At 43.5% G+C, this 25,883-nt stretch overlaps 1 protein-coding gene across 1 annotated transcript; it reads left to right on the plus strand.

Annotated features, from left to right (window-relative positions):
- The first annotated feature begins 268 nt into the window (after positions 1-268).
- Positions 269-24,884, plus strand: LOC132157521 (stonin-1). The gene is made up of 4 exons (XM_059566892.1): positions 269-403; positions 6,575-8,428; positions 23,880-24,082; positions 24,191-24,884. The coding sequence occupies exons 2-4, from the start codon at positions 6,604-6,606 to the stop codon at positions 24,254-24,256; spliced, it is 2,094 nt and encodes a 697-aa protein (XP_059422875.1). The 5' UTR covers positions 269-403; positions 6,575-6,603; the 3' UTR covers positions 24,257-24,884.
- The last annotated feature ends 999 nt before the right edge of the window (positions 24,885-25,883 follow it).

Consider the following 25,883-nt stretch of genomic DNA (forward strand, 5'->3'; position numbering starts at 1 on the left):
TTTTGGTGATCTTAAGTTCTTCCCGTTCGCCAAATTTCGAGTCCTACTACGGCGGAGGATGAGCTCATTAATATTACTTAGGCCACTCTCACGCTGCTGGATAAGCTCATGAATATTAATTAGGTCGCGCTGACGCTACGGGTAGCCTACTGAAGGAGGATATGCGCTCATGAATATTGATAAGACGCTGCAGGCTCATCTCATTAATATATATCAGAGTGTGTTGGGGTTGATTGGTGCTCTCCCGTACCTCATGAATATTAAAGCAGTCCTTCGCCGTAGTAGAGCGGCAGGATCCGCTTCCCGTTCGGGATGTTTTGGCTGGAATCCCGTCCGCTCCACTTATTTTCTGCCATTTTGAGAAAATACCGTCTGCACCGGATCTTTCATCTAAAACAATGAGGTGACAAAATATCTCAAACTCTCACACACACATTATCACTTTTTCCACTTTTCGTCGTTGTTTTGTGTCGTTATAAAGTAGAGACAGCGGCTCACACGAACCCGAGGCTCATCTGAATCCGTCTTTAACATTCACTGAGGAACAAACACAAGACTTCGAGCGAGAATATAGTTCCACACCTTCAGTAGTCTGTTAAAACTCAGCCTGCATCTCTTCACACATTTTTTACAGAGTTCTTTGTAAGTTATTCTCATAGTGAACTTTATTCTGTGTCTGTTTAAGTCGGTTCGTTGAGTTGTAAGTTAGTTGTGTGTGATGTTGAATTCTTTTGCAGCACATCAGTGAAAAAGAGCAAGATTGCTGCTGGCATCATCTAGTTTAGTCAAACCATCTCAGAACTAGATGATGCCAGGAAGACCAGACGAGTCAGTCACTAACCTCTGAACAAAACCTGATCCGGAGAAGAACACACAATATTCCTGTTGCTCAGTCCTCAAAACCTCCAGTTCTGCGTCACTCGAGTGTTTGATGGAGAAACAGATAATGAAGAAGAGAGCTTCTGCATCACATCTGCTCGGAGGAGCATAAACTACTGCACACATTTTAGGGAATATAATCAGGTTACTTTTAGATTACTTTTGACCTAACATTGACGCATTGAAATAAATAGTACAGTCTTGTACCACACTGGTATAAAAAGGCAAAGAAAAAGAAAATATATTCAGTTAGTTGATACTGACAACAAAAAGTGCATTAAATATTATTTTACGTCAAAGTTTCTCAAACGGGTTCATCAAGGAGCTGCAGGGGGTTATGAGTTTAATGAAAAGCTAATAATTAATTCAATCATACAAAAGTTAAAATTAAGAAATTTTAAAACATCAATCAAAATAGAAAACATTAAATATTTTATTTGTTTACCTGCATGTCATGTGCCCATTTACCAAAGCCAGAGAGCTATGAATACACAATATGATACTTAATTTTTAAGTAAATAAATTAAGTGAAAAGATTCACCTGATAATTTTTTTAATAACCTGCATTACATGTAAATAAGAAATAATGTGAATGTGTACATTTTAATGTGTTTGAAAAACAAAAAACCTTCCAAATACATTGTAAGACATGGTAAAATAATCCACTGACTGATAAATCAAATAGAAATGAACTTCTTTATCAGTAGTTGATGCGATATTGAAGCACTTCTGAAACCTGAACTGATTTTAGTAAATCCATTTGTCAAGTGATGACTGATCTCTGTGTGGACCTCCACTGAACTGAAGACTTCCTAAATCTATAGGAGTAGAACAATTAAAAGATGAAAAAGAGAAATTGGAGAGAATCAGTACATTTTGAATAAAGCATTGCTGTTGTGGGAATGTGTAATTAAGTAATCAATGAAAAAGTAGCTGATTAAGAGTATTTTAAAATATTATTTTATCTAATTACGAGTACTTAATTTCTGGAATCTGATTACGTAACCCAAATTACACTGTAATCAGTTACTAGCTCTGCCTGCTACTAATAAGTTATTCTCAGTACTTTTATTGGAGATGATTGTGTGCTGATCGTCTTCTGTTTCATTTGCAGCAGTTTGCGCCTCAGAGATATTCACTGCTACACATCTGCAGCGATGCATCTCGCATTAGCGCAGTCATATTTGACTTTAATACGTCATATCAGAATCAGAATGAGCTTTATTGCCAGGTCTGTTTACACATACAAGGAATTTGTTTTCGTGACAGAAACATCTGCAGTGTAACAGAATGACAGAGACCGAATAAAAACACAGATTTAAAAAAAAAAATAGAACAAGTAAGGAATGACAATATACAAATTGACAATTGTATGTGGAGGTATATTACAATAGGCAATTTTGTATATACAGGTATATTATGTGCAAATTGAAATGTAGATTAAGTATATGTGTTAGATAAATAAGTGTATGTGTATATAAATATAAATAGTGTAGTGTGTCCCACAGTTATTATCAGCTGTTCATTAGATGGATTGCCTGAGGGAAGAAACTGTTCCTGTGTCTGGTCGTTCTGGTGCTCAGTGCTCTGTAGCGTCGACCAGATGGCAACAGTTCAAAGAGGGAGTGTGCTGGATGTGAGGGGTCCAGAGTGATTTTAACAGCCCTTTTGCTCACTCTGGATAAGTACAGTTCTTGAATAGATGGGAGGGTTGTACCGATGATTCGCTCAGCAGTCCGGACTACCCTCTGTAGTCTTCTGAGGTCAGATTTAGAAGCTGAGCTGAACCAGACAGTTACTGAAGTGCAGAGGACGGATTCGATGATGGTGGAGTAGAACTGTTTCAGCAGATCCTGTGGCAGGTTAAACTTCCTCAGCTGGCGAAGGAAGTACAACCTCTGCTGGGCCTTTTTCACAACCGAGCAGAAACAGCTGCTTCCTTCTGATGAAAAGTATGAACCCTTTTTTTGGGGAAGTCGTGGCTTAATGGTTAGAAAGTCAGACTCGCAATCGAAGGGTTGTGAGTTCGAGTCTCGGGCCGGCAGGAATTGTGGGTGGGGGGAGTGCATGTACAGTTCTCTCTCCACCTTCAATACCACGTCTTAGGTGCCCTTGAGCAAGGCATCGAACCCCCAACTGCTCCCCGGGTGCCGCAGCATAAATGATGACCACTGCTCCGGGTGTGTGTGTGTGTTCACTGCTGTGTGTGTGCACTTTGGATGGGTTAAATGCAGAGCACGAATTCTGAGTATGGGTCACCATACTTGGCTGAATGTCACGTGACTTTCACTGACTTTCACTTTCAATGGAGTCAATGTGAATGTCCCACTTCAGGTCCTGAGAGATAGTGGTGCCCAGGAACCTGAGTGACTCCACTGCAGTCACAGTGCTGTTCATGATGGTGAGTGGGGGGAGTGTAAAGAAAGTGAAAGTGAAGTGACATTCAGCCAAGTATGGTGACCCATACTCAGAATTTGTGCTCTGCATTTAACCCATCCGAAATGCACACACACAGAGCAGTGAACACACACACACACACACTGTGAGCACACACCCGGAGCAGTGGGCAGCCATTTATGCTGCGGCGCCCGGGGAGCAGTTGGGGGTTCGATGCCTTGCTCAAGGGCACCTAAGTCGTGGTATTGAAGGTGGAGAGAGAACTGTACATGCACTCCCCCCACCCACAATTCCTGCCGGCCCGGGACTCGAACCCACAACCCTTCGATTGGGAGTCCGACTCTCTAACCATTAGGCCACGACTTCCCTTAAAGTAGGGGGGTTTCCTGACCTCCTGTCTGTAAGCAGACTCGTCACCGTCCTGAATGAGGCCGGTGAGTGTGGTGTCATCTGCAAACTTCAGGATCTTGACAGAGGGGTCTTTAGAATGGTGTGAATGGTTGTGTGGAGAGGTGTTGAGGGCGGGTGTGAGGTGTTCTTTCAAACCTGCAGTAAAACTCATTCAGATCGTCTGCCAGTCGTGTGAGTGAGTCGCTGGAAGTGAACTGAGTCATTTGTTTTTCAGAATAATTCCTCTTTGCCACTCTGATCTCCTTTTACAGTGTGTATTTGGCTTGTTTATACAAGACATTTCCCCCTTCCTATAAACATCTTCTTTGGCTGACGGAGCTGTCTGAGTTTTGCAGTGAACCACGGTTTGTCATTGTTGTAAGTTAGATGAGTCCTAGTAGGATGAACCAAACAGTGATCAGAGAGCACCAAAGCTGCTCGTGGAACAGAGTGATATGCATCCTTTATTGTGGTGTAACAGTGATCCAACATATTACTGTCTCCTGTGGGACATGTGATGTGCTGTCTGTATTTTGGCAGTTCAAGGGAGAGATTGGCTTTATTAACCTGTTAGCCAGCACCCCCCATTATGGGACTCACAGCTGAAAGTGCTCTACCAAACTTATAATTGTAATAGTTTCCTACTTCAGTGTGTTACAAACATAATTTTGGTGTCTTTGGAAAGAAGACCATTTGGGTTTGACCATTTGACCCTGTTGATTCTGCATTGTGGTCCGCTCTGAACAGCTGAAAGCCTGCCCGATGGAGCGCGCTGTCTGGAATGCCGTGGTTTAGCCAAGTTTCGTGAAACACAGAGCAGCAGAGTGTGAGAAATACTTATTTGTCTGGGAGAGCAGAAGGATTTCGTCCGTTTTGTTGGGTAGAGAGCGGAGGTTCACCAGATGGATGCTAGACAGGGGCATTCGAAATCTGCAATGATCATTCGTTTCCTGTCCAGCAAAACATCAGAATATATATCGGGTGATGTGTGGTGCCAAATGTCCAGCAATTAATCTCTAGTGAAATTGATTGCAGGAATATAACTAAAGACAAGACAAACTAACAAAAACAACTGCAGAGCATGTCCCAGAGGCTGCCATCTTGCATCGGTGCCAGATGACAAGATATGACCAGATATAACCTATGACACGCTCTCACACATTTATTTTTTTACGTTTTGGGCAGGGCAAGATTTGCATCAACAGCTAGATGCATTAACATTTGTCCATTTTCGACTGAATGCATCCCAGACCTCCTCCTGAAGTGGTTTGAGCGATCGGGACCAGGTGTAAACAGGCCTTTTGATAATTCACTAAAAGAAACTGAGGAAAGAATCACGTCCAGCTCTGGAGATCCACCGCACATGTCTCTAATTATACGTCTGATTCAGATCATCAGATCCAGAGGATAATTTCCTTCTCACTCAGGAATGACAGTCTATTATATAATGGTCAGTTTTCTGAAAGGAGACGTTATTGGTGATGGTTGTGACCTCAGGAGGATGCAGGCTTTGACATGAGATGCAGCAGGGGTCAGATGGATGCAAATAAAAAGAGTCCATCTATAAAAAAAAATTAAAAAAACTACAGAAATCTAGCTTTAGGGCACTTACAAAATCAATATAACAAGTGAAAACTAGTATAAAATTTAATAGCTTCAGGTAAGACTGAGCTACCCTCCACCAAACTACCCTCCAGTCTGCTCCTGTGACCAGTTAAGAGAGTAATTACTTCATTATTAACTTATTGCCTTAAAATCTCTGGGTTACTTAATATAATTAATGTTTAATTAATATAATTCATATTAATATGTAAATATAATAGGTTAAAGAGATTCGACTGACAAAAATAGTTTGGGAATCCTGACATTACATGTACATAAGAAATAACATGAATTTGTGTGTTTAATGTGTTTGACTTCCAAAGACATAGTAATATATTATTAAATAACACACCGAATGATTATTCAAATAAAAATGTATATGTTCATCAGTAGTTGATGCAATGTTGTAATGCTGAGAAAACATGTCTTAAATAAAATAAATAATTTTACAATTTTAGTGACCTTTTTTTTTTTTTTTTAATCCGTTGCTCAAATGCTGTGTAGTCTCTCAATTTTCTGTGTAATTATAGTCATCTGACTAGTGACTGGCCTTTGTGAATGTCCACAAATCTGGGACTTTCTGAGTGTATTTAGAAAGCAACATTTAAGAGATGTGGGGATGGATTATTTATTAGTGACATTGTGACTTCACAATATCTGAAAGATGTGGACTGTAGTCCAACTGATCAGTTTATTGTAGTTCTTGGAAAGTGTTTTGTTAAAGGAATATCACCTTTTAGAGTAGAATTTGAGCTTTGTAATCTTGCAGTTTCTTATGCTCGAACAGCAACATTACACACTAAAGTTGAAAAAGTGAAAAAGCATAATAGAACCCCTATAATGAACTGACCGATAATGCAGAATATTAAGAACTACATGATCAACAATTTAAACAAGCATTTCTGTGTGCGAGGTTTGACACCCTGGGTGTGTAAAGGGTCTTATAACATGACCCACAAGCGTGTGAATGTGCTTATGGGCAAAGGGCCGGTGTTTCCTGTGTTTATTCATTTTTCCCTGAGAAATGTGAGTAGAGTCTGTCATGCACAAGACATTTAGGAAGCTCTGGAGCTGGTCAAAGAGACTCAGACCTTTGCTTTCTTATTTAAGATCAGCTGCAGCCTTCAATATTTCTACCCTTTCGACTAAGATGCCCCATATTTAATGCATCCCATAATAATGTCTGTGTGCCCTCTCTTGCAGAATCAGAGCATCCTATGTGTCCACTAGGCAACACATAATTTGTGTATGTTCAACATATAGTTGTAAGTACCTTATTAGTTTCTGCCTGTTTCTATTTCTGCAGAAGATTGTGCGCACAAGAAGAGTGAAGCAATGTGCTCCATGAATCATCCAGCCAACTGGGTTACATTTGAAGATGAAGGGACAACCTTCTCAGCCCAGAAATCTGTGTGCTCTTCTACATCAAACTCGGGTTCAGTACCTCGGCCCAATGGGCTGAAACTTGTTCTGCCATCCCTGGGAAGTGAATCATGGAGCTTCAGCTCTGCCATCGAATCCCCTTCCATGGATTTCAGTCTCAATGGGAGTTCATGTGTGCCCAGCAACACTCCTCTGCACACTCCGGTGGGTTTGACTCCGTCTCTCTTGGACTACGCTCCTCAGGAGCAGCCAGACTTCTCCAGAGGTCTGTCCAGCTTCTCTCAGAGAGACTCTGTGAAACTGCCTGAAGGCTCTGCATCTCTCAACGCACCCTATGATGAGCCAGGCCATTTTAACCCCTTCTGGGGGGAAGCTGAGCACAAACGAGTGTCCTGGACCTCATCGTCTGACTCCGACTCTGGACCCAGTTTGCCCCGTTTCTTCATCCGTACCAAGGATGGCAATGAGCCGCTCCAAGACCACCTTCAGTACTCCTACTCCTACATATGCCATAAACTAGAACAGCTGAGAACCGAGGAGAACCAGCAGGAAGGCAATGTTGTGAAACCAGGAAAGGAGAAGCAACCTTCAGGCTTAGGTGCTGTGAAAGATCAAGCGATGAACAAATCTCAGTCCGCCTTCGTCCTGCAGGGATTGTTCCTTAGCCAGAGGAGACACGGTTGGTCCTTGATGCTTCGGATCCCAGAGAAGAAGAACCGCATGTCCTCACGCCAGTGGGGTCCCATATACCTGCAGCTGCTGCCCGGAGCACTGCTGCAGCTCTTTTATGAGAAGGGCTTGGAGAAACCTTTCAAAGAGTTCCAGCTGCACGCCTACTGCACTCTCTCTGGTCCGAAGCTCGAAAGTTACGGCGAGCCACGCAAGATCGCCACGCTGAAGGTCGAGCATGTGTCATACATCGAGAGAAAGCGCTATCACCCCAAACATGAGGTGACCCACGAGCCAGAAGTGGAGCAACTCTTGAAGTTTGGCACCACTGAATATGGTGACTTGGAGGACTTACTGGTGTCCATAGAAGAAGAGCTCCTGCGGTTACCAGTGCTGCACCAGCATCACAAACACTACGAAGAGCAGGAGCTGTCCTTGCAGATATCTGACCGCATCTGGTTGCGGCAAAGTAAGGATGGCGTTGTTCTTGAGTGCACGGCCATTACACAAATTCACTGTCTCGCTTTCTTGAATGGGGCGGCAGAGTGTTTCCTGGCTCTGAATGACCTGGGGCTTCTCAGACAAGCTCCTTCATATGCCTCTGATGAGGATGAGGAGGTCTGGATGGAGATCGCAGACTACCATTTTCATCGGTGTGTCAGAGAGACAGAGTTTGTGGACAAGCGGCTGATTAAGTTCTGTCCTCCGGACGCCTGTCGTGTGGAGCTGGTGCGCTACAGGACAGTGTCGCTCCGCTGTGGGGAGCCGCCACTCTCTGTTAAAGCCCTGGTGACTGTGCAGGGTGCTTGCATCGAGCTGCAGGTCTTCCTCAACGTTTTGTCAAGTTTCCCATTGCCTACAGAGACGATCTGTGAAAACATTGTGGTTCAGGTGCCATTCCCAGGCGACTGGGTCAAAGTGTCCAACAGCATGTCACTGCTGCGGCAGAAGTCTCTGAAGGCTCGCATGAACAGAAACGCGTGTCTGGGCTTAGCGCATGTGGCCGAGTCTCAGTCTGTGATGCACGTGTCTGTCGGCACGGTCAAATATGAAAATGTGCATCGAGCCATCGTTTGGAGAATCGAGCGGCTTCCTCCAAAGAACGTGGGTAAGAAAACACTACACAACTTCTTATTTGAATATCAGTGGTGGATATATTATGATAGGTTAAAGAAAAATACATACATTATATACACAGGACTTCATAATTTTATCTCAGTGAGGTAACGTTTTTGAGTCAAGACCTCAGATTGAATCAGATTACTGGTGTTCCACTGCATTGCAGACATCATAACAGTCATAAGTATGGAAATTATGGAAATAGTAATAATTTTTTGTTTACAGTGCCCATTGTCAAAGTAAAATATACCAGTAAAGTAAATAATCTTCGACTTCAGATTAACTTTTAAAAAATTATGTACTTAAAACTTCTAAAGAAGCAACAAGTTTGACAATAGAAGATCAAAGTTGGTTTGCTTGAATTGTCATTTAAAAGAATTTAAACCCTGAATTTAAACAATGTCAGACTGAACTATATTGAGTGACTCATTAAATTATGTTTTTATTAACAAGATTCGGGAGGAGCGCATCAGATACTTAGCCTAATCAACACAGGTGGACCATAATCAAGTAATCAATCCTATAGTATAAATATCGCTGACTTACCTCTATCCATCGACGGTTTATCAGCATGCTGGTTCGCTTCATCTGTCACCTTATCACAGACCCAATTTTCCCACCAACGAAGAGAGCTATACCGGGATTTATCAGATCTGCTGCTTTTGCCGGACCCGCGATCAGTCCTACCCAGCCAAACAGGGCCGTTGAGCACCATTAAGCGTCATCGCGACAGCTGCTCTCCTCGCCAAGCCACACGTCGTGGCCAATAGACGGTGCAAGCTCCGAGCTCGCCTCGCTCGTCACAACGATCGTGCCACCCGAGACCGAGCTCTCCTCGAGCGCTGGATTGCAGCAGCAGGCATCCAACCAGCCTGGGCCGCACCCCAGTTCTTACCGCAGCAAGCCTCTCTCACTTCCCAGTTTGAGGCCGCTTCCTCTAGCGGAGCAGACCGCGTGACGTAAACCAATAAATTTTCAGGCGAAGACGCTAAAAGCAGGTTTGCGGCTAAAGTTTGTTAAACGACGTCATGACACCGTTCCGTCTTCTTCTTCTCCTAGAGTTTTATAGCGGTTTAGGCAAACCAGCTTTAAGGTGCATTACCGCCACCTGCTGATCTGGAGTGTGGCGTGTGCATAGATTTGGTAGACGGGCACAAACGTAGTTCCGTCGGATGACGATGCCACTTTTAACCACGAAGCCAAGGCATTATTTCCAGTCTTCATCCACATTGAAATGTCCAAGACATTACATTCACCTTACCGCGCAGGTTTAAGCCTCACTGAAATGATACATGCATAAGTTCCATGATAGGTAAAAAAAAAAAAATCGTTTCACTTTCACAGCACGTTAAACATCACTCTCTTACTTGATCTGGATAAACCGTGCATCAATTGAAATTCTAAAGACTCTGGCTTCGATTTGATAAAACATTGTTTCAGCGACAATTATTTAGTAATTTATATCAGGAAAACGATTCCGATTCCTAAACGGTAAACGTCGAAGTTTCAGCTCGTGGACAAATGTTGATCATGTATCTAGTCAGAAAGAATCATGAGCAGAAACATTTTTATTTTGGGTACGTAATTTCTGTCTCCATGCCAAAAATGGGGGGTGACTGGTAAGGGGTTATTACCAAATTTCACTTTCTGAGGTTTATTAACATTAATATGAGTTCCCCTAGCCTGTATATGGTCCCCAATTTTCTAGAAATTTTAATCGGTGTAAATTGAGATTTTGCTATCTTTCTCTGCCTTTGAGAAAATGGAAGCTCAAACGGGCTGATCTTGAATCTCCTCTTTGTGACGTTGCAAGGAGAAATGTTACCTCCCCTTTCTCTGCTTTGCCCGCCCAAATATTAACATAGAATTCAGTCGCAATGTCAGCACAGGCGTTACAAACAGACTTTTATGATATGGATTCGACAGCACCGGCACAAACCGTGAGTAACAGTGTTCATTAATGCCTGATCTGTGATCAGCGATTTCTGATGTGTAGCTTATTATTCAAGTTCACACAGACTTTCTTTCTAAATCGTTTAATACTGTTTATGCATCAGTGAATCAAGCCAGTGATTAAACGATCAACTTCACGTTGTTTCTCTTAGTAGCATGAAACAAATGTGTTATTTAAATTGTGATTTAACTACAGAGAGCGATCAAAGAACGCTCCCTTTTTTTTCCGGAGCTCTCACACATCGCGAGTATATCTGCACACTTGCCCAAACTGCCGTTACAATGAATGACGCTGTTATGCTGCACAACAAAGCTCTTACTGTATTCATGTGTTTGCTGTTAGTTGTGGTGAAAGCATTTTGTGAGAGAAAACGTGTTGCAATAATGACGAGATGACTGCATTCACGCGATAAACAGACTCTATCTACTCAATGCTCATCACTGCAGACTTTCATGTGATGGGAAGAGATCGGAAAAATAATTATATAATCAATAAATCCACGATTCGTTAATCTCGCCAGCTGTAATAGTGTATATATATATATATATATAAATATATTTGAGAGGGGTTCCACATGTAATACGCATTTCGTATGCAAAGATGTCAGCCAATCACAACAGTTGTTGTTTACTCGGAGTCTCACAGCAGACACGCCCCTTCAAACAGAGCATTCAAGCCAGAGGGCAAATAACAGGATATAAAAATGCTTTTTATTTCTAAATTTTAAATGTAAAAATCATACTAACAATATAAGTACACCTAAGGAAACATTAAAAAGCATTTAAAGAAAAGGAAATAATCCATGTCATGGGACCTTTAACGTTACTGCTATAATCATGTCTTTCGGTATAACGTCTTACAAGACTAAACATGCTTCATCGTTTCCAAAAGCCTCTGTTTCCACAGTCCATACTACAACATGAAAACAGCGTTCCAAATGTATCTGCTCTGGAGACCGTCTAAAAAGGCCGGAGGCCAAATGAGAGGAATGATGCTTTTCCAACAGGAACATAATAATGTGGACAAGGCTTGAGGAATTGTCAAATCAGGCAACCAATTGCTAAGCTGGCAACACAGTAGGCTACCCATTCATTTTAGCTTGCTCCATCAAATGTTACTAACCCTTTATACTCTTCCCGCAGCCAACATCTACAGCAGCCGAAGCAAGCTCCACAGGTGGCCCAAGCAGCTATCTCTCCTCCTCTTCTCATGTTCTCCTTTACTTCTCTGTTTTCCGCATCTCCCCACTGCTGCTGCAGTGTCTGCTCCCGCAGGAGCCTTTCCTGTATCTCCTCACTGCCGCAGCAGTGTCTGCTCCCGCAGGAGCCTTTCCCGTATCTCCTCACTGCCACAGCAGTGTCTGCTCCCGCAGGAGCCTTTCCCGTATCTCCTCACTGCCGCAGCAGTGTCTGCTCCCGCAGGAGCCTTTCCCGTATCTCCTCACTGCCGCAGCAGTGTCTGCTCCCGCAGGAGCCTTTCCCGTATCTCCTCACTGCCACAGCAGTGTCTGCTCCCGCAGGAGCCTTTCCCGTATCTCCTCACTGCCGCAGCAATGTCTGCTCCCGCAGGAGCCTTTCCCGTATCTCCTCACTGCCGCAGCAATGTCTGCTCCCGCAGGAGCCTTTCCCGTATCTCCTCACTGCCGCAGCAGTGTCTGCTCCCGCAGGAGCCTTTCCCGTATCTCCTCACTGCCGCAGCAGTGTCTGCTCCCGCAGGAGCCTTTCCCGTATCTCCTCACTGCCGCAGCAGTGTCTGCTCCCGCAGGAGCCTTTCCCGTATCTCCTCACTGCCGCAGCAGTGTCTGCTCCCGCAGGAGCCTTTCCCGTATCTCCTCACTGCCGCAGCAGTGTCTGCTCCCGCAGGAGCCTTTCCCGTATCTCCTCACTGCCGCAGCAGTGTCTGCTCCCGCAGGAGCCTTTCCCGTATCTCCTCACTGCCGCAGCAGTGTCTGCTCCCGCAGGAGCCTTTCCTGTATCTCCTCACTGCCGCAGCAGTGTCTCGCAGGAGTCTTTCCCGTATCTCCTCACTGCCACAACAGTGTCTGCTCCCGCAGGAGCCTTTTCCGTATCTCCTCACTGCCGCAGCAGTGTATGCTCCCGCAGGAGCCTTTCCCGTATCTCCCCTCTGCCACAGCAGTGTCTGCTCCCGCGCAAAAAACAAAAACAAAAAAAACTTTGACATCACCTCCGCTTAAAAGGTATGCCATGCATCCTAGGTTGCGTTGATAGTATCATGAATCGACGATAGCCAAGACGATATTAGGCTCATTCTCCAATCAACGTTTCTTATTATCATTATTAGGCGGCATACCATAATTCGGCTATCAAACCGTTCCGTTATCCCTTCTCAGCACTGCATTTCACGCTCCGCCCCTTTGCTCTCAAAGGATGATGTGAGCCTGTAGGCGGGGAAGAAGTCTCCATCCACAAATAGACATACATCGTTTGCATATATAAGGTATTCCATCGTACTTTAACAGGTAATCCGATACGTGCCATATCTTAAACGAGCTCTCACTAACGGAGTTTAATGCCACAGTTACGTTAGAACGCATCTCATTCTTGTTTCCGGGGTGGCGCGTCGGGCCCATCATGAGGCACGTGGTCCGGACCGCGTATGACCAAGGCATCAGTTCAACCAAACTCACTCCAAATATATGAACTTACCTGTTCTTGAATACCTTATATTTAAGGCATTCGTTTACGTCCATATTAGGGTTAAGTTGTTGAACTTTAAATGAAATCTACTATCGTTTTTGCACCAAAAAATAAAAAATAAAATAAAAAAATAAATCTGTCACAGGACAAGCGAGATGACAGTAGTGCCGACTACATGAACTAGCTGTTTTAAATATAGTATTTTATATTTAATGCCAGTTTATCAGTACGTCCGAAAGTATATTTTATATATTTTATATTATTGGTGATTCCATAGGCTCTTTTTCATGCATCTGCATGGTTAAAATGGCAAATGGTAAGCTCAGACAAGAATAAAGAATCTTTATCTTACTCCACCCATGCATGATTGCATCGTCGATATGTACCATTGATCTCACGTGCTGACAATATGACGATTTGACAATCACACATCGCTGATTCATGGCACCTATTAGGGGTACACTGGCACAGGAAATCCAATTTATTTTTGCACGCTTAATTTCCAATACAATGACTGCACCAAGATTTTTCTGACTCGTTGATCGAAAGCAGCTCATTGGATTTGTTAAACAGTTATTCAAGTAAACCTCACAGCGTCTACCCTCGTAGACAACCAAATCATCCTTAGTATTGAACTCCCTGTCAGGCTCTGCAAGAGTGCTCCCGTTTGAGCCAACCATTGCCTTCTCCGTTCAACTATCAGCAAAGCTTACTCGTATGACATCGCGAGTATTAAACTCCTGCCAGATGCTGCAAGAGCTTTCCCGCTTAAGCAATCTTGGACTTTCCATCCGACCACCAGCGAAGCTTACCCAATTAATGCCCGATTAACCAGATTTGTAAAAAAATAAAAATTTCAGTCAGCGACACTTACCTATTGAACACCAATGAGTACATCGCAGCTAAAACAAATTTTCCCTCTGATGGCAAGACGTACCCATCCAATACCGCAAATTAAGCTTTTGCCAAACACCGACGGGTGCTTCGCAGATAAAACAATCTCAATTTTCCCTCTGATGGCTGGTGAGACTACCCATCCAGTGTCGCAAATTTAAAAAATAAATAAATAAATATTACAAAAAAAAATAAATAAATACAAAAACGGCCATAGCCTCCCGGCCAGATAACCTTACCTTTTCTATCCTATGGCCGGCGAGGCTTCTCTCTTCGATGCCAGGAGCTCGAGCTCCCATCGGATGCTGACGAGAGCCTCCCGGCCAGACAACCTCACCTTTTCCATTATGCGGCCAGCAAGGCTTACCCGTTCGTTGCCAGGAGCTCACACTCCCTTCGGACGTAGGTGAAAGCCCCCGGCTACCTTTCTTGCCATTCTGTCTTACGTACGGAGAGGTTTACCCATCCAATGCATGGAGTCAGGGCTCCCACTGGATGTAGGTGAGAGCCTCCCGGTTAGACAACCTTACCTTTTCCGTCTTTTGGCCAGCGAGGCTTAACTGTTCGATTCCGGGAGCTAAGCTCCTGTCGAATGAAGGTAAGAGCCTCCCGGCTAGACAACCTTTTCCGTCCTTCAGCCAGAGAGGTTTACCCATTCGATTCCTGGAGCTAAGCTCCTATCGGACGTCGGTCAGAGCCTCCCGGCTAGACAACCTGACCACTTCCTCTACCTGTTCGATGCGAGTGCTCCCATCGGACGCTGGTGAGAGCCTCCTGGCCAGACAACCACTACCATTCCACGTGGTCTAGGTCGCAAAACCCAATAAGCAAGCCGTCCGATGCCGCAAGTACCAAACACACAAATAAACCCTCCTTCCTTCCTACGGTCGTCAAGGCTTACCCGTGAGTAGCAAACTCCCATAAGACGTCGACGAGAGCCTCACGACCACACAAACTTACCTTTTCCATCCTACGGCCCGCGAGGCTTACCCAGTTTTTTCTGGGAACAGGAAGTCCCCGTTGGATGTTGGAGCCTCCTAGCCACTTAATGTTACCTTTTCTGTCCCACATCCGGAGAGGCTTACCCGTTCGATGCGTGTGCTCCCTTCGGATGCCGGCAAGAGCCTCCCGGTTAGACAACCTTACCTTTTCCTTTTCTATGGTCAGCGAGGCTTACCCTTTCGATGCGTGTGCTCCCTTCGGACGCCGGCGAGAGCCTCCTGGACAGATAACCTTTACCTTTCCACTCTACGGTCGGCGTAGAGTGCTCCTTTCGGACTTCGGTAAGAGTCTCTCGCCCACGCAACTTACCTTTCCATTTGAGGAAAAAAAAAAAATCCTCTCAGCTATCCTCACATCTTTTAACCCCACCTGGCGAGGCTTACCCGTTCGATGTTCTGAGTTTAATGCCCCATCGGATGCCGCGAGTGTCCTCCCAGTCGAGGCTTACCCGTCTGATGCGTGCGCTCCCTTCAGACGTCTGGCGAGAGTTCTCCCGGTCGGCCTATACTTGCCGGCCGCAAGCGAGTCTCATCCATCCGATGCCGTGAGTCGGGATCTCCCTTTGGATGTCGCCAGAGTCCTCTTTGTCGACCAGCCCAAAGCTTGTTATCTGCCAAACTGAGAGGACCCAGACGTCCGTCATCCTGAGTCTCAATCTCCTGTCGGAGGCTTCATGGGCCCTCTCGGTCAGCCTTAGGCCTTTCGCCCACTGAATAGCAAGGGCTATCAGCCAGTAGGGCCCGTACGCTGACACTGTGACCTATTCCGGTCGAGGCAACTCGGGTCCTCCCGGTCAGGCACCACAACCACGCTGCTCCTCCTCATCGGCCGGTAGGGCTCACCGTTCCAACGCCACAAGCTCCCGTTGAGCATCGGCTCGAGCCCTACCGACCGGGTGCCCACAACCACGTAGTTCACTACCTGCAGCCGGTAGGGCCTACCCTTCCAACGCCCAAGTCGCTCCCACCGGAGTACGTAGGCCCTGCAGGCCTGCCAATGAGACAACTTCTCAGAAAATCAATATCAGCCCCCGCCAGTACTCTATGCTATTTTTTTTGGGGGGGCGTTCTTTAAACTGGCGGCTGTCCTTCTTGTACATTTGCTTTTAGGGGGGTACTCTAGGTTCAGGCCATTCCTGAGCTCGGAGCCCTTCCCTGGACAGCACGCCAAATACCCATACCATACCTCAGCTAATTATATGTAAGCGTGAACTAGTGAAATTATGTTTTTATTAACAAGATTCGGGAGGAGCGCGTCAGATACTTAGCCTAATCAACACAGGTGGACCATAATCAAGTAATCAATCCCATAGTATAAATATCGCTGACTTACCTCTATCCATCTACGGTTTATCAGCATCCCTCCTCCACCCCATCTCCTCACTTTGAGTTCACTTTATAAATGGACGGGGAAGGGGGGGTACTCTAGGTTCGGGCCATTTCCGAGTAAAAAAGTAAAAAAAAGTAAAAGTAAAAGTACTAGTCTTGAATAGTTACTTGAGTAAGAGTAAAAGAGTATCGGATAAAAAATCTACTCAAGTAGTTAGTTACTAGTTACTTTGGGTCATATATACTGAGCCTATTTTTATTTAGATATATAGATAAAATGTATGTAATGTATGTGTGCGTGTATAAATGTATATATTTCATCAGCCTTTACTCCAATTTATGTAATTTATTATAAAACCCTGTCTGTTTACTTAAGTAACAGATATAGGTGTCATGCTATAACATATTTTTAATACAACTGACCTTATATTAAATGTGAATTTAACATTGAAAGTTAAGGCCCTTTCACACCGGATGCGTAACGAAAAAGCGAAACGAAAAAGCGAATAGTTCGCATGCGAATAGTTCCCGTCAAACCATTCACATCAGCCGCGACGCGAATTTGCGATGTCTGTGACGTTCAGAGAGCTTCAACATTCCAAAACTTTTGCGCCGACAGTTGAGAAAATGGACACTTCAACATCATCATCCAGTGAAGACGAGCTTTTCATTTTCTTTAAAAGACAGAAAAGAAGGTTTTGGACGCACCCAGTCCTAAAGAACAGAGAGTCTGAAGGGGAGTATGCCAATGTTGTACAGGAGCTAAAACTTTATCATGGCCGGTTCCGCACTTACTTTCGGATGTCTGTGGGACAATTCGAGGAGCTCCTTCAGATAGTGGCACCGCATCTGACGAGACAAACCACAAACTTCAGGGAACCAATTGATCCAGAGCAGCGTCTGGCAGTCTTTTTTGCTGTGACGTCACCTTTGTTTCCTTGTATGTGATTGGCTGAAGCCTTTTTGTCGCCTCAAAAGTAAAAAAAAATCGACATCGAAGCGAAAAAAATAAGTCGTTTTTTCGCCTCAGCACATTCGCGTTCGGTGTGAAAGCACTCATTACACAAACAGCTGATCAAAAAATAAAACCATCGTGCGAATTATTCGTGCGTCAAAATCGTGTCCAGTGTGAAAGGACCTTTAATGTGATATAAATATTTCTACTAATCTTTCATTGTTCAGAAAGAGAGCAAATAACATTTACATTATTAAAGATGATTTTCACTGACAGTCTAGATTTCAATCACTCTCAGAAACTCCCATTAAAATCACTGAAACTGTTAACACTGTGAAATCAATATCTTAATTAAAGATTCGTACACACATCTGCACTTTGTTGTTCCTGCGAGAGAATTCGCCAGAAAAGGTATTCAGTCAGTGAGCGAGTGAAGGAAGCACCGGCATTTTAGCGATGACTCATCTGAACGCCTCTGATTGGCCAATGCATTAATAAGCTCAACAGAATCATGTGTGATTGGTTATAATGCGCAGCGCGGTATAAACACATCTATCTCTGGCTCAGCGCCAGCAAGCAATCACAGATCTGAATTTAGCAGCTGATGATATGACTCGCTGAACGTACTTGCACCGGTGTTATTGTATTAAAATTAATAAAATCTCTATTTTTTGTCTTTTGGAAGCTGCATTCAACTTGACTCCCCTCGGTTATAAGCCACACACGTACAACAAACTAATGCCACAGTGGTATCGTGTACTGTAATCGAATGTAGCCCAAGTTATTACCTGTTAAACAGTAGACAGCACACGCGGTGTTCATCTAATAAGGATCTCCATCGCTAGCAAATAATAACCTTTGCAGATTTGCTTTCAATTCAGTGCAGTTCCAGCCACGTTTTCAACGCTCTTTCTGTTCTTAAACGTTACAACTCAGAGTGAACCACTTCAGACGCTCAGCGCGTGCGGCAGGGAACTGAACGACTCATTCAAACTGATTCATGAACCAGTTCACTCGTTTGCCAACTGGTTTGATCAAGCCTTTAAACAGAATTGACTCAAAAGAATGAATCATTCGCGAATGGGCATCGTTCATTGCCCAGAGAAAAGTAGACGGCGCGTTTGGAATAAACTGAAGCATTTATAACATTTATTGCATTAAGATAAAGTAACGAGAGGAGCGTCGCCCACAGTAACGAAGTAAAAGTACAGATTTTTCCCCAAAAATGTACTCAAGTAAGAGTATAAAGTACCCATCTTTAAATATACTCCGAAAAGTATTAGTTACCCCAAAAAATGACTCAAGTAAATGTAACGAAGTAAATGTAACTCGTTACTACCCACCTCTGACCATACCTCAGCTAATTCTATGTAAGTGTGAACTAGTGAAACCAGAAGCATTCTATTAGATAAGCTTTTGGACAGATCACTCACTTTTCACTACTATTTATATATGCTCTATATTATCGTGTATTTGACGAATAAAAATCTTGAACCTTTAATATCTGTATCGTATTGAACTGGGTTAACAACAGAGAACCATCCTCTTTTTTTTTTTTTTGGAAATGACCAACAAACTGAAAATTTATAGTGAATTAATATACTAAGAGTGTTTGGATTGAGCCGAGGAGCTCACTAATGGAGCAAACAGTAACTGTAACTCTATCCCCAACAGGATTTTAAAAAAGTTTCCAGCCTCTGCCAGCATTTTTGATTTCCACAAGAACAAATATCTGAACATGCAACATATCAATGAAACAACAGAATTTGTTTTGGAAAAAAAAAATCATGGATTCTTTTTTTTAGTAACACTTGAAAATTTCATAAAAAAAAAAAAACTACACGCTGAGAAAATTGTTATTGTCAAAAGAATACGTCTGGATCAGATTCAGAAGGATAATCAAAACATAGATGGCATAGATCATTTTCTTGTCTTAAACCACTTTCTGGATCATTTCATTCTGTAATATAAGCTAATTTTGATTTATATGCTGATTAATGTTTGATCACATTGTTTTACACATGCATCTGCTCACACATGCGATCGCTTGTTTCTGCTTCTCCTTCACTGTTTTGATCCAGATGTTCAGTACTTTTTCAGAACATGTGGAATAGCACATCCTACCGAATAACACATTTAAAACAAGAAAAGCCCGAAAATTCTGTCAACGGCGGGGAAAGTGTTAATAGCTGAACAGCAGAAATGTCAATAAAACATTTTTGGTTTATTGGTTCATTTTATTACAGTTTTATAAACACACATCAGAATCAGAATCAGAATCAGAATCAGAATGAGCTTTATTGCCAGGTATGTTCACACATACGAGGAATTTGTTTTCGTGACAGAGCTCCGCAGTGCAACATAACAGCGACAGAACAAAAAAACACAATAAGGAATAAAAAATACAAAAAAATACAAATAGGTGGGTAAGGATTGACAATATACAAATTGACAATGTATGGCAGGTATATTAAAAAGAGCATTTATGTATGTACATGTATATTATGTGGAAAAATTGTAACTGTACGCTAAGTATGTGTGTTTGGATAAATAAGTGTATGTCTATATAAATATAAATATAAGTAGTATAGTGTGTTCCATGTATGTACATGTATATTATGTGCAAAAGATTTACGTGTACGCTAAGTATGTGTGTTGGATAAAAAGTGTAGTGTATATAAATATAAATAGTGTAGTGTGTCCCACAGTTATTATCAGCTGTTCATAAGATGGATTGCCTGAGGGAAGAAACTGTTCCTGTGTCTGGTCGTTCTGGTGCTCAGTGCTCTGTAGCGTCGACCAGATGGCAACAGTTCAAAGAGGGAGTGTGCTGGATGTGAGGAGTCCAGAGTGATTTTAACAGCCCTTTTGCTCACTCTGGATAAGTACAGTTCTTGAATAGATGGGAGGGTTGTACCGATAATTCGCTCAGCAGTCCGGACTACCCTCTGTAGTCTTCTGAGGTCAGATTTAGAAGCTGAGCTGAACCAGACAGTTACTGAAGTGCAGAGGATGGATTCGATGATGGTGGAGTAGAACTGTTTCAGCAGATCCTGTGGCAGGTTAAACTTCCTCAGCTGGCGAAGGAAGTACAACCTCTGCTGGGCCTTTTTCACAATGGAGTCAATGTGAATGTCCCACTTCAGGTCCTGAGAGATAGTGGTGCCCAGGAACCTGAATGACTCCACTGCAGTCACAGTGCTGTTCATGATGGTGAGTGGGGGGAGTGCAGGGGGGTTTCTCCTGAAGTCCACGATCATCTCCACTGTTTTGAGCGTGTTAAGCTCCAGGTTGTTGAGACTGCACCAGACAGCCAGCTCTTTAACCTCCTGTCTGTAAGCAGACTCGTCACCGTCCTGAATGAGGCCGATGAGTGTGGTGTCATCTGCAAACTTCAGGAGCTTGACAGAGGGGTCCTTAGATGTGCAGTCATTAGTGTACAGGGAGAAGAGCAGTGGGGAGAGAACACAGCCCTGGGGAGCTCCGGTGCTGATTGTACGGGTGCTGGATGTGTATTTTCCCAGCCTCACTAGCTGCTGCCTGTCTGTCAGGAAGCTGTTGATCCACTGACAGACGGAGGTGGGCACGGAGAGCTGAGTTAGTTTGGGCAGGAGGAGGTTTGGGATGATCGTGTTGAAGGCAGAGCTGAAGTCCACAAACAGGATCCTCACATAGGTCCCCGGTCTGTCTAGGTGTTGCAGAACATAATGCAGTCCGATGTTTACTGCATCGTCCACAGACCTGTTTGCTCTGTAGGCAAACTGAAGAGGATCCAGCAAGGGTCCAGTGATGTCCTTCAGGTGGGCCAGCACCAGTTTTTCAAATGACTTCATGACTACAGACGTTAGAGCCACAGGCCTGTAGTCATTTAGTCCTGTAATTTTGGATTTCTTTGGGATGGGGATGATGGTGGAGCGTTTGAAGCATGAAGGGACTTCGCACAGCTCCAGCGATCTGTTGAAGATCTTTGTGAAGATGGGGGCCAGCTGGTCAGCACAGGATTTCAGACAGGCTGGTGTAACACAATCTGGGCCTGGTGCTTTTTTCCTTTTCTGCTTCCTGAAGACCTGGCGCACCGCATCCTCGCTGATCTGTATTGCAGGTGTGGGGGAGAGGGGGGATGCAGGAGGTGTGAATGGTGAGAGCGCTTGATTGGAGAGGTGTTCAGGGTGGGTTGCAGGAGTTGTGAGTGGTGTGAACAGTTGTTTGGAGAGGCATTCAGGGTTGGTTGCAGGAGTTGTGAATGGTGAGAGCGGTTGATTGGAGAGGTGATCAGGATGGGTTGCAGGAGCTGTGAATGGTGTGAACGTTTGTTTGGATAGGCATTCAGGGTTGGTTGCAGGAGTTGTTATTGGTGTGAACGGTTGTGTGGAGAGGCATTCAGGGTTGGTTGCAGGAGCTGTGAATGGTGTGAACGTTTGTTTGGAGAGGCATTCAGGGTTGGTTGCAGGAGTTGTTATTGGTGTGAACGGTTGTGTGGAGAGGTGTTCAGGGCAGGTGATGGGTGTTCTTTCAAACCTGCAGTAAAACTCGTTCAGATCGTCTGCCAGTCGTTGATTTTCCACAGTGCTGGGGGGTGGTGTCTTGTAATTGGTGATCTTCTTTAGGCTTTTCCACACTGATGCGGAGTCGTTCGAAGTGAACTGAGTCCTTATTTTTTCAGAATAATTCCTCTTTGCCACTTTGATCTCCTTTTCCAGTGTGTATTTAGCCTGTTTATACAAGACATTGTCCCCCTTCACGTAAGCATCTTCTTTGGCCTGACGGAGCTGTCTGAGTTTTGCAGTGAACCACGGTTTGTCATTGTTGTAATTTAGTTGAGTCTTGGTAGGAATACACATATCCTCACAGAAACTGATATATGATGTTACGGTCTCTGTGAGTTCGTCCAGATCAGTGGCAGCAGCTTCAAAAACACTCCAATCAGTGAGGTCAAAACAAGATTGTAAATCCTGCTCTGCTTCATTAGTCCATCTTTTTACAGTCCTTAATACAGGTTTAGCTGATTTTAGTTTCTGCCTGTAGGTCGGTATATGATGAACCAGAAGGTGATCAGAACGTCCCAAAGCTGCTCGTGGAACAGAGTGAAATGCATCCTTTATTGTTGTGTAACAGTGATCCAATATATTACTGTCTCTTGTGGGACAAGTAACATGCTGTCTGTATTTTGGCAGTTCACGGGAGAGATTGGCTTTATTAAAGTCCCCAAGAATGATTAAAACAGAGTCCGGGTGTTGTTGTTCTGTCTCTGTGATCTGCTCAGCGAGTTTCTGTAAAGCTGAGCTCACGTGCGCTTGAGGAGGGATGTAAACACTCACCAGAATGAGCGAGTGAAACTCCCGCGGCGAATAGAACGGCTTGCAGTTAATGAAGAGCGTTTCGAGATTTGAGCAGCACGTCTTCTTTAACACAGTTACATCTGTACACCACCGTTCATTGATGTAAAAGCATGTCCCGCCGCCGCGCGATTTCCCCGTTGATTCTGCGTCGCGATCCGCTCTAAACAGCTGAAAGTCCGGCAGATGGAGCGCGCTGTCCGGTATGGTGTCATTCAGCCAAGTTTCCGTGAAACACAGAGCAGCAGAGTGGGAGAAATCTTTATTTGTCCGAGAGAGCAGAAGCAGTTCGTCCGTTTTGTTGGGTAGAGAGCGGAGATTTGCCAGATGGATGCTAGGCAACGGCGTTCGAAATCCGCGTTTTCTGAGTCTCACGAGCGCTCCCGCTCGCTTTCCCCGCCTGCGCGTCCTCTTGAAGCGTGTGATCAGCGCAGCCGCTCCGCCGACAAGAATGTCCAGCAAAACATCAGAATAGTCGAAAACCGGTGAAATATCGGGAGATGTGTGTTGCCGAATATCCAGCAATTCGTCCCTGGTGAAACTGATTGCAGGAATATAACTAAAGACAGGACAAACTAACAAAAACACAAAAACAACTGCAGAGCACGTCACGGAGGCAGCCATCCTGTATCGGCGCCACTCAGATATCAGTTTAACATATGGGTTTAGTATATAAATAAATACATTTATGAACCTGACAGACCAGCCAAGAGATGTAAATGGGATTTAATATAGTTAATTTAACTGTAAAATGACTTCATGTTTTATGTTCATATGAGTAATTGCTGCTGATCAGAGGAAAAATGATCTGATCTGGGACAAATTTCAATATTTGCACTTGCTGATAAAACTAATAGAAAAAAAACAAGCAAATATATAAATTAAAACAGAACTATTTCACTGAAAAACTGTTTAGCAGAACCAATTTGTGTACATGAATTAGACTTCCCTAATTTTCCCTAAATATTACAGATAAATTGCATTTCTATTAGAAACCATCTAGTTTTTTACTGGATTGCTGAAGCTGCATTATAGGTTGGAGCTCACATCACCATTAGACACAACACATATGTAAGTGAGGATTATAGAGAAAACTGATGGTGTTTTTTGTGGAATGGTAAAGACTGAATGCTGAAGTCACAAAGGCCGTCGCCTTCAGTCGGTTCTCGTGGGATTTGATGTCTCACTGGTAGTTAATTGCTAGTAACACACAGTGCTGGTCATCTGAAGTGAGGCTCAGCACAATGGAAGGGTCTTATTTGGTCATTCATGTGTGGGTAAATCTCACAGGTTTTGTGATTGTCTTGTCCGTAGCTCTGGAGCAGCCTCAGTCGTTGGCGTGTAAGCTGGAGCTTGCGTCAGATCAGGAGATTCCCGCCGACTGGTTCCCGTTTGTCAGGGTTGAGTGTGAGGTGGCAGATGCTGTGGCGTCCCACACGCGTGTGAAATCTGTGGGCATCGAAAGTGATGTTCAGCCGCAGAAACACCTGAGCAGCAGGGCATACTACCACTGCCAGGTACAGAAACCTTACACATCACATGCAGCGTGGCATTTCATGGCGGGTACTGCTTTAGTATTGGCTCTTTTCGCAAAAATATTCAATCATGTACTTTGTGTCTTGAAGGTGGAAATTGAGAAGAAGCTGGTTGAGGCTGAGGCGGTGAAGCCGTCGAGCTGCGCGACACAGTGATGATCGAGGACACGGATCACTGTCTGCATGTCGCTCACTACAGTGAAATCACAGTTTTCTGTGTTATTGTAATTATTTTTATACCATTATTTCTCATGTAGAATTCACACTCCAGTATGCCACACATCTAGTACCATTAAGTAAACAAATGTTTATTAATCATGAGGATAATGCAACTTTATATATAAATGTATTTTTCCAGAGTATTTTAATAACTTTAATGGTCTTATCCAGTGAGCGGCACTTAACAATTCTGACCCCATTTTAGATTTATACCAGACTGTAAAAATATGCGAACGTGCATGAATACAGATAATATGCACCTGATAAATGTTTGCAAAACATACATTTTACTCATAAGCCATGAGACTGTCAGGTGTGCCCTAGGATATTTTGGGGCAAGCTGAGGAGAAATGATTTGCCCACAGGACACTTGATCTGAATCTGCATGCAACAGTCTTAGGGGTTTTGATGTACGTGCAACTTAAGGGCCTGTAGTGTGTGATTGCTTAGAACAGTTATTAAATTACGCTTATGCATTTACCCTTATTTATGTTTATTCATGATGTTATATTGACCTAAGAAGAGCATATTAATTATTAAATAAAAGCCTGTTAGTTCTTCTCGTCCCTCTCACTCTCATCTCTACTGCTTCATCACTTTTTGACACTTTAAAACATTCACTTCAGTTTCCATAATGAGTATGGTTTTACTATACTATGACTTCATTGTTCCTGTGGCTCAGTGGTACAGCATTGCGTTAGCAACACAAAAGTTTGTGGGTTCAATTCCCTGGGAACCCATACTGTTAAAAAAAATAAAAATAAAAATATATATATAGCCTGAATGCACTGTAAGTTGCTTTAGATAAAAGCATCTGCTAAACGCATATGCAAATATATTAATATTTATGGTCAGTCTTTAGAACAGTGTTGTTAAATTGTCAGCAACCCTGAATGAACATATTCTTAGTATCTATGCTTATATTATGTTTTTAGTGATTGTCACTCACTCATTAGACTGCAGGGGGGAAAACACTTGACCACCGTGTCAGACCAAGTTCCAAAACACCCTTTTAACCAATCAGCATCAAGGAGGCTTGTCTTGTAATGACAGAGAGAGAAGAGAGCGCTATTAGCAGATTGAGGCTAAGTCCACATGAAGCCAGAACTTCCCCAATCTTTTTTCCCCCCTCGTCTGAAGAAATATCTTCATCTACACAAAACCACACAGCAATGTAGTATATATTCCAGACCAGTACGTGGCGCTGTAATTCTGCCACAGAGATAAACTAAAAATGGAAAAGAAGACTTGGACTATGCACGTAAACCTTGCGCACGGTATACAGACGAACATGGAACAATTCATTTATTAATCTGTGTTAATGTTAGCTAATAAACACAATTGTTCAGTGTTTGTTCATGTTTTTGTTGTTGTTACGTGACGTAGCGATGTCTGACTAGGGGACAGACTAAATATACAGATTCAAGGTCCACACAAAAACGCAAAGGGAGGCATTTTCAGATTTATCCACTAAAATCTGAATCCACAAGTGTATACAGCAAAACACATCTCCCTGTGGATGCGCGGTATACCCGTACTGCAAAAATACCGGTATATATTATAT

This window comes from Carassius carassius, chromosome 14 (genome assembly GCF_963082965.1).
Source record: "Carassius carassius chromosome 14, fCarCar2.1, whole genome shotgun sequence".
NCBI lineage: Eukaryota > Metazoa > Chordata > Actinopteri > Cypriniformes > Cyprinidae > Carassius > Carassius carassius.

Excerpts from the sequence above, each read along its gene's own strand:
- LOC132157521 (XM_059566892.1), top strand. The coding sequence starts at position 6,604 with ATGTGCTCCATGAATCATCCAGCCAACTGGGTTACATTTGAAGATGAA. Across the intron at positions 8,429-23,879 it reads GCTTCCTCCAAAGAACGTGG|CTCTGGAGCAGCCTCAGTCG; the intron begins GTAAGAAAACAC and ends TCTTGTCCGTAG. Across the intron at positions 24,083-24,190 it reads GGGCATACTACCACTGCCAG|GTGGAAATTGAGAAGAAGCT; the intron begins GTACAGAAACCT and ends TGTGTCTTGAAG.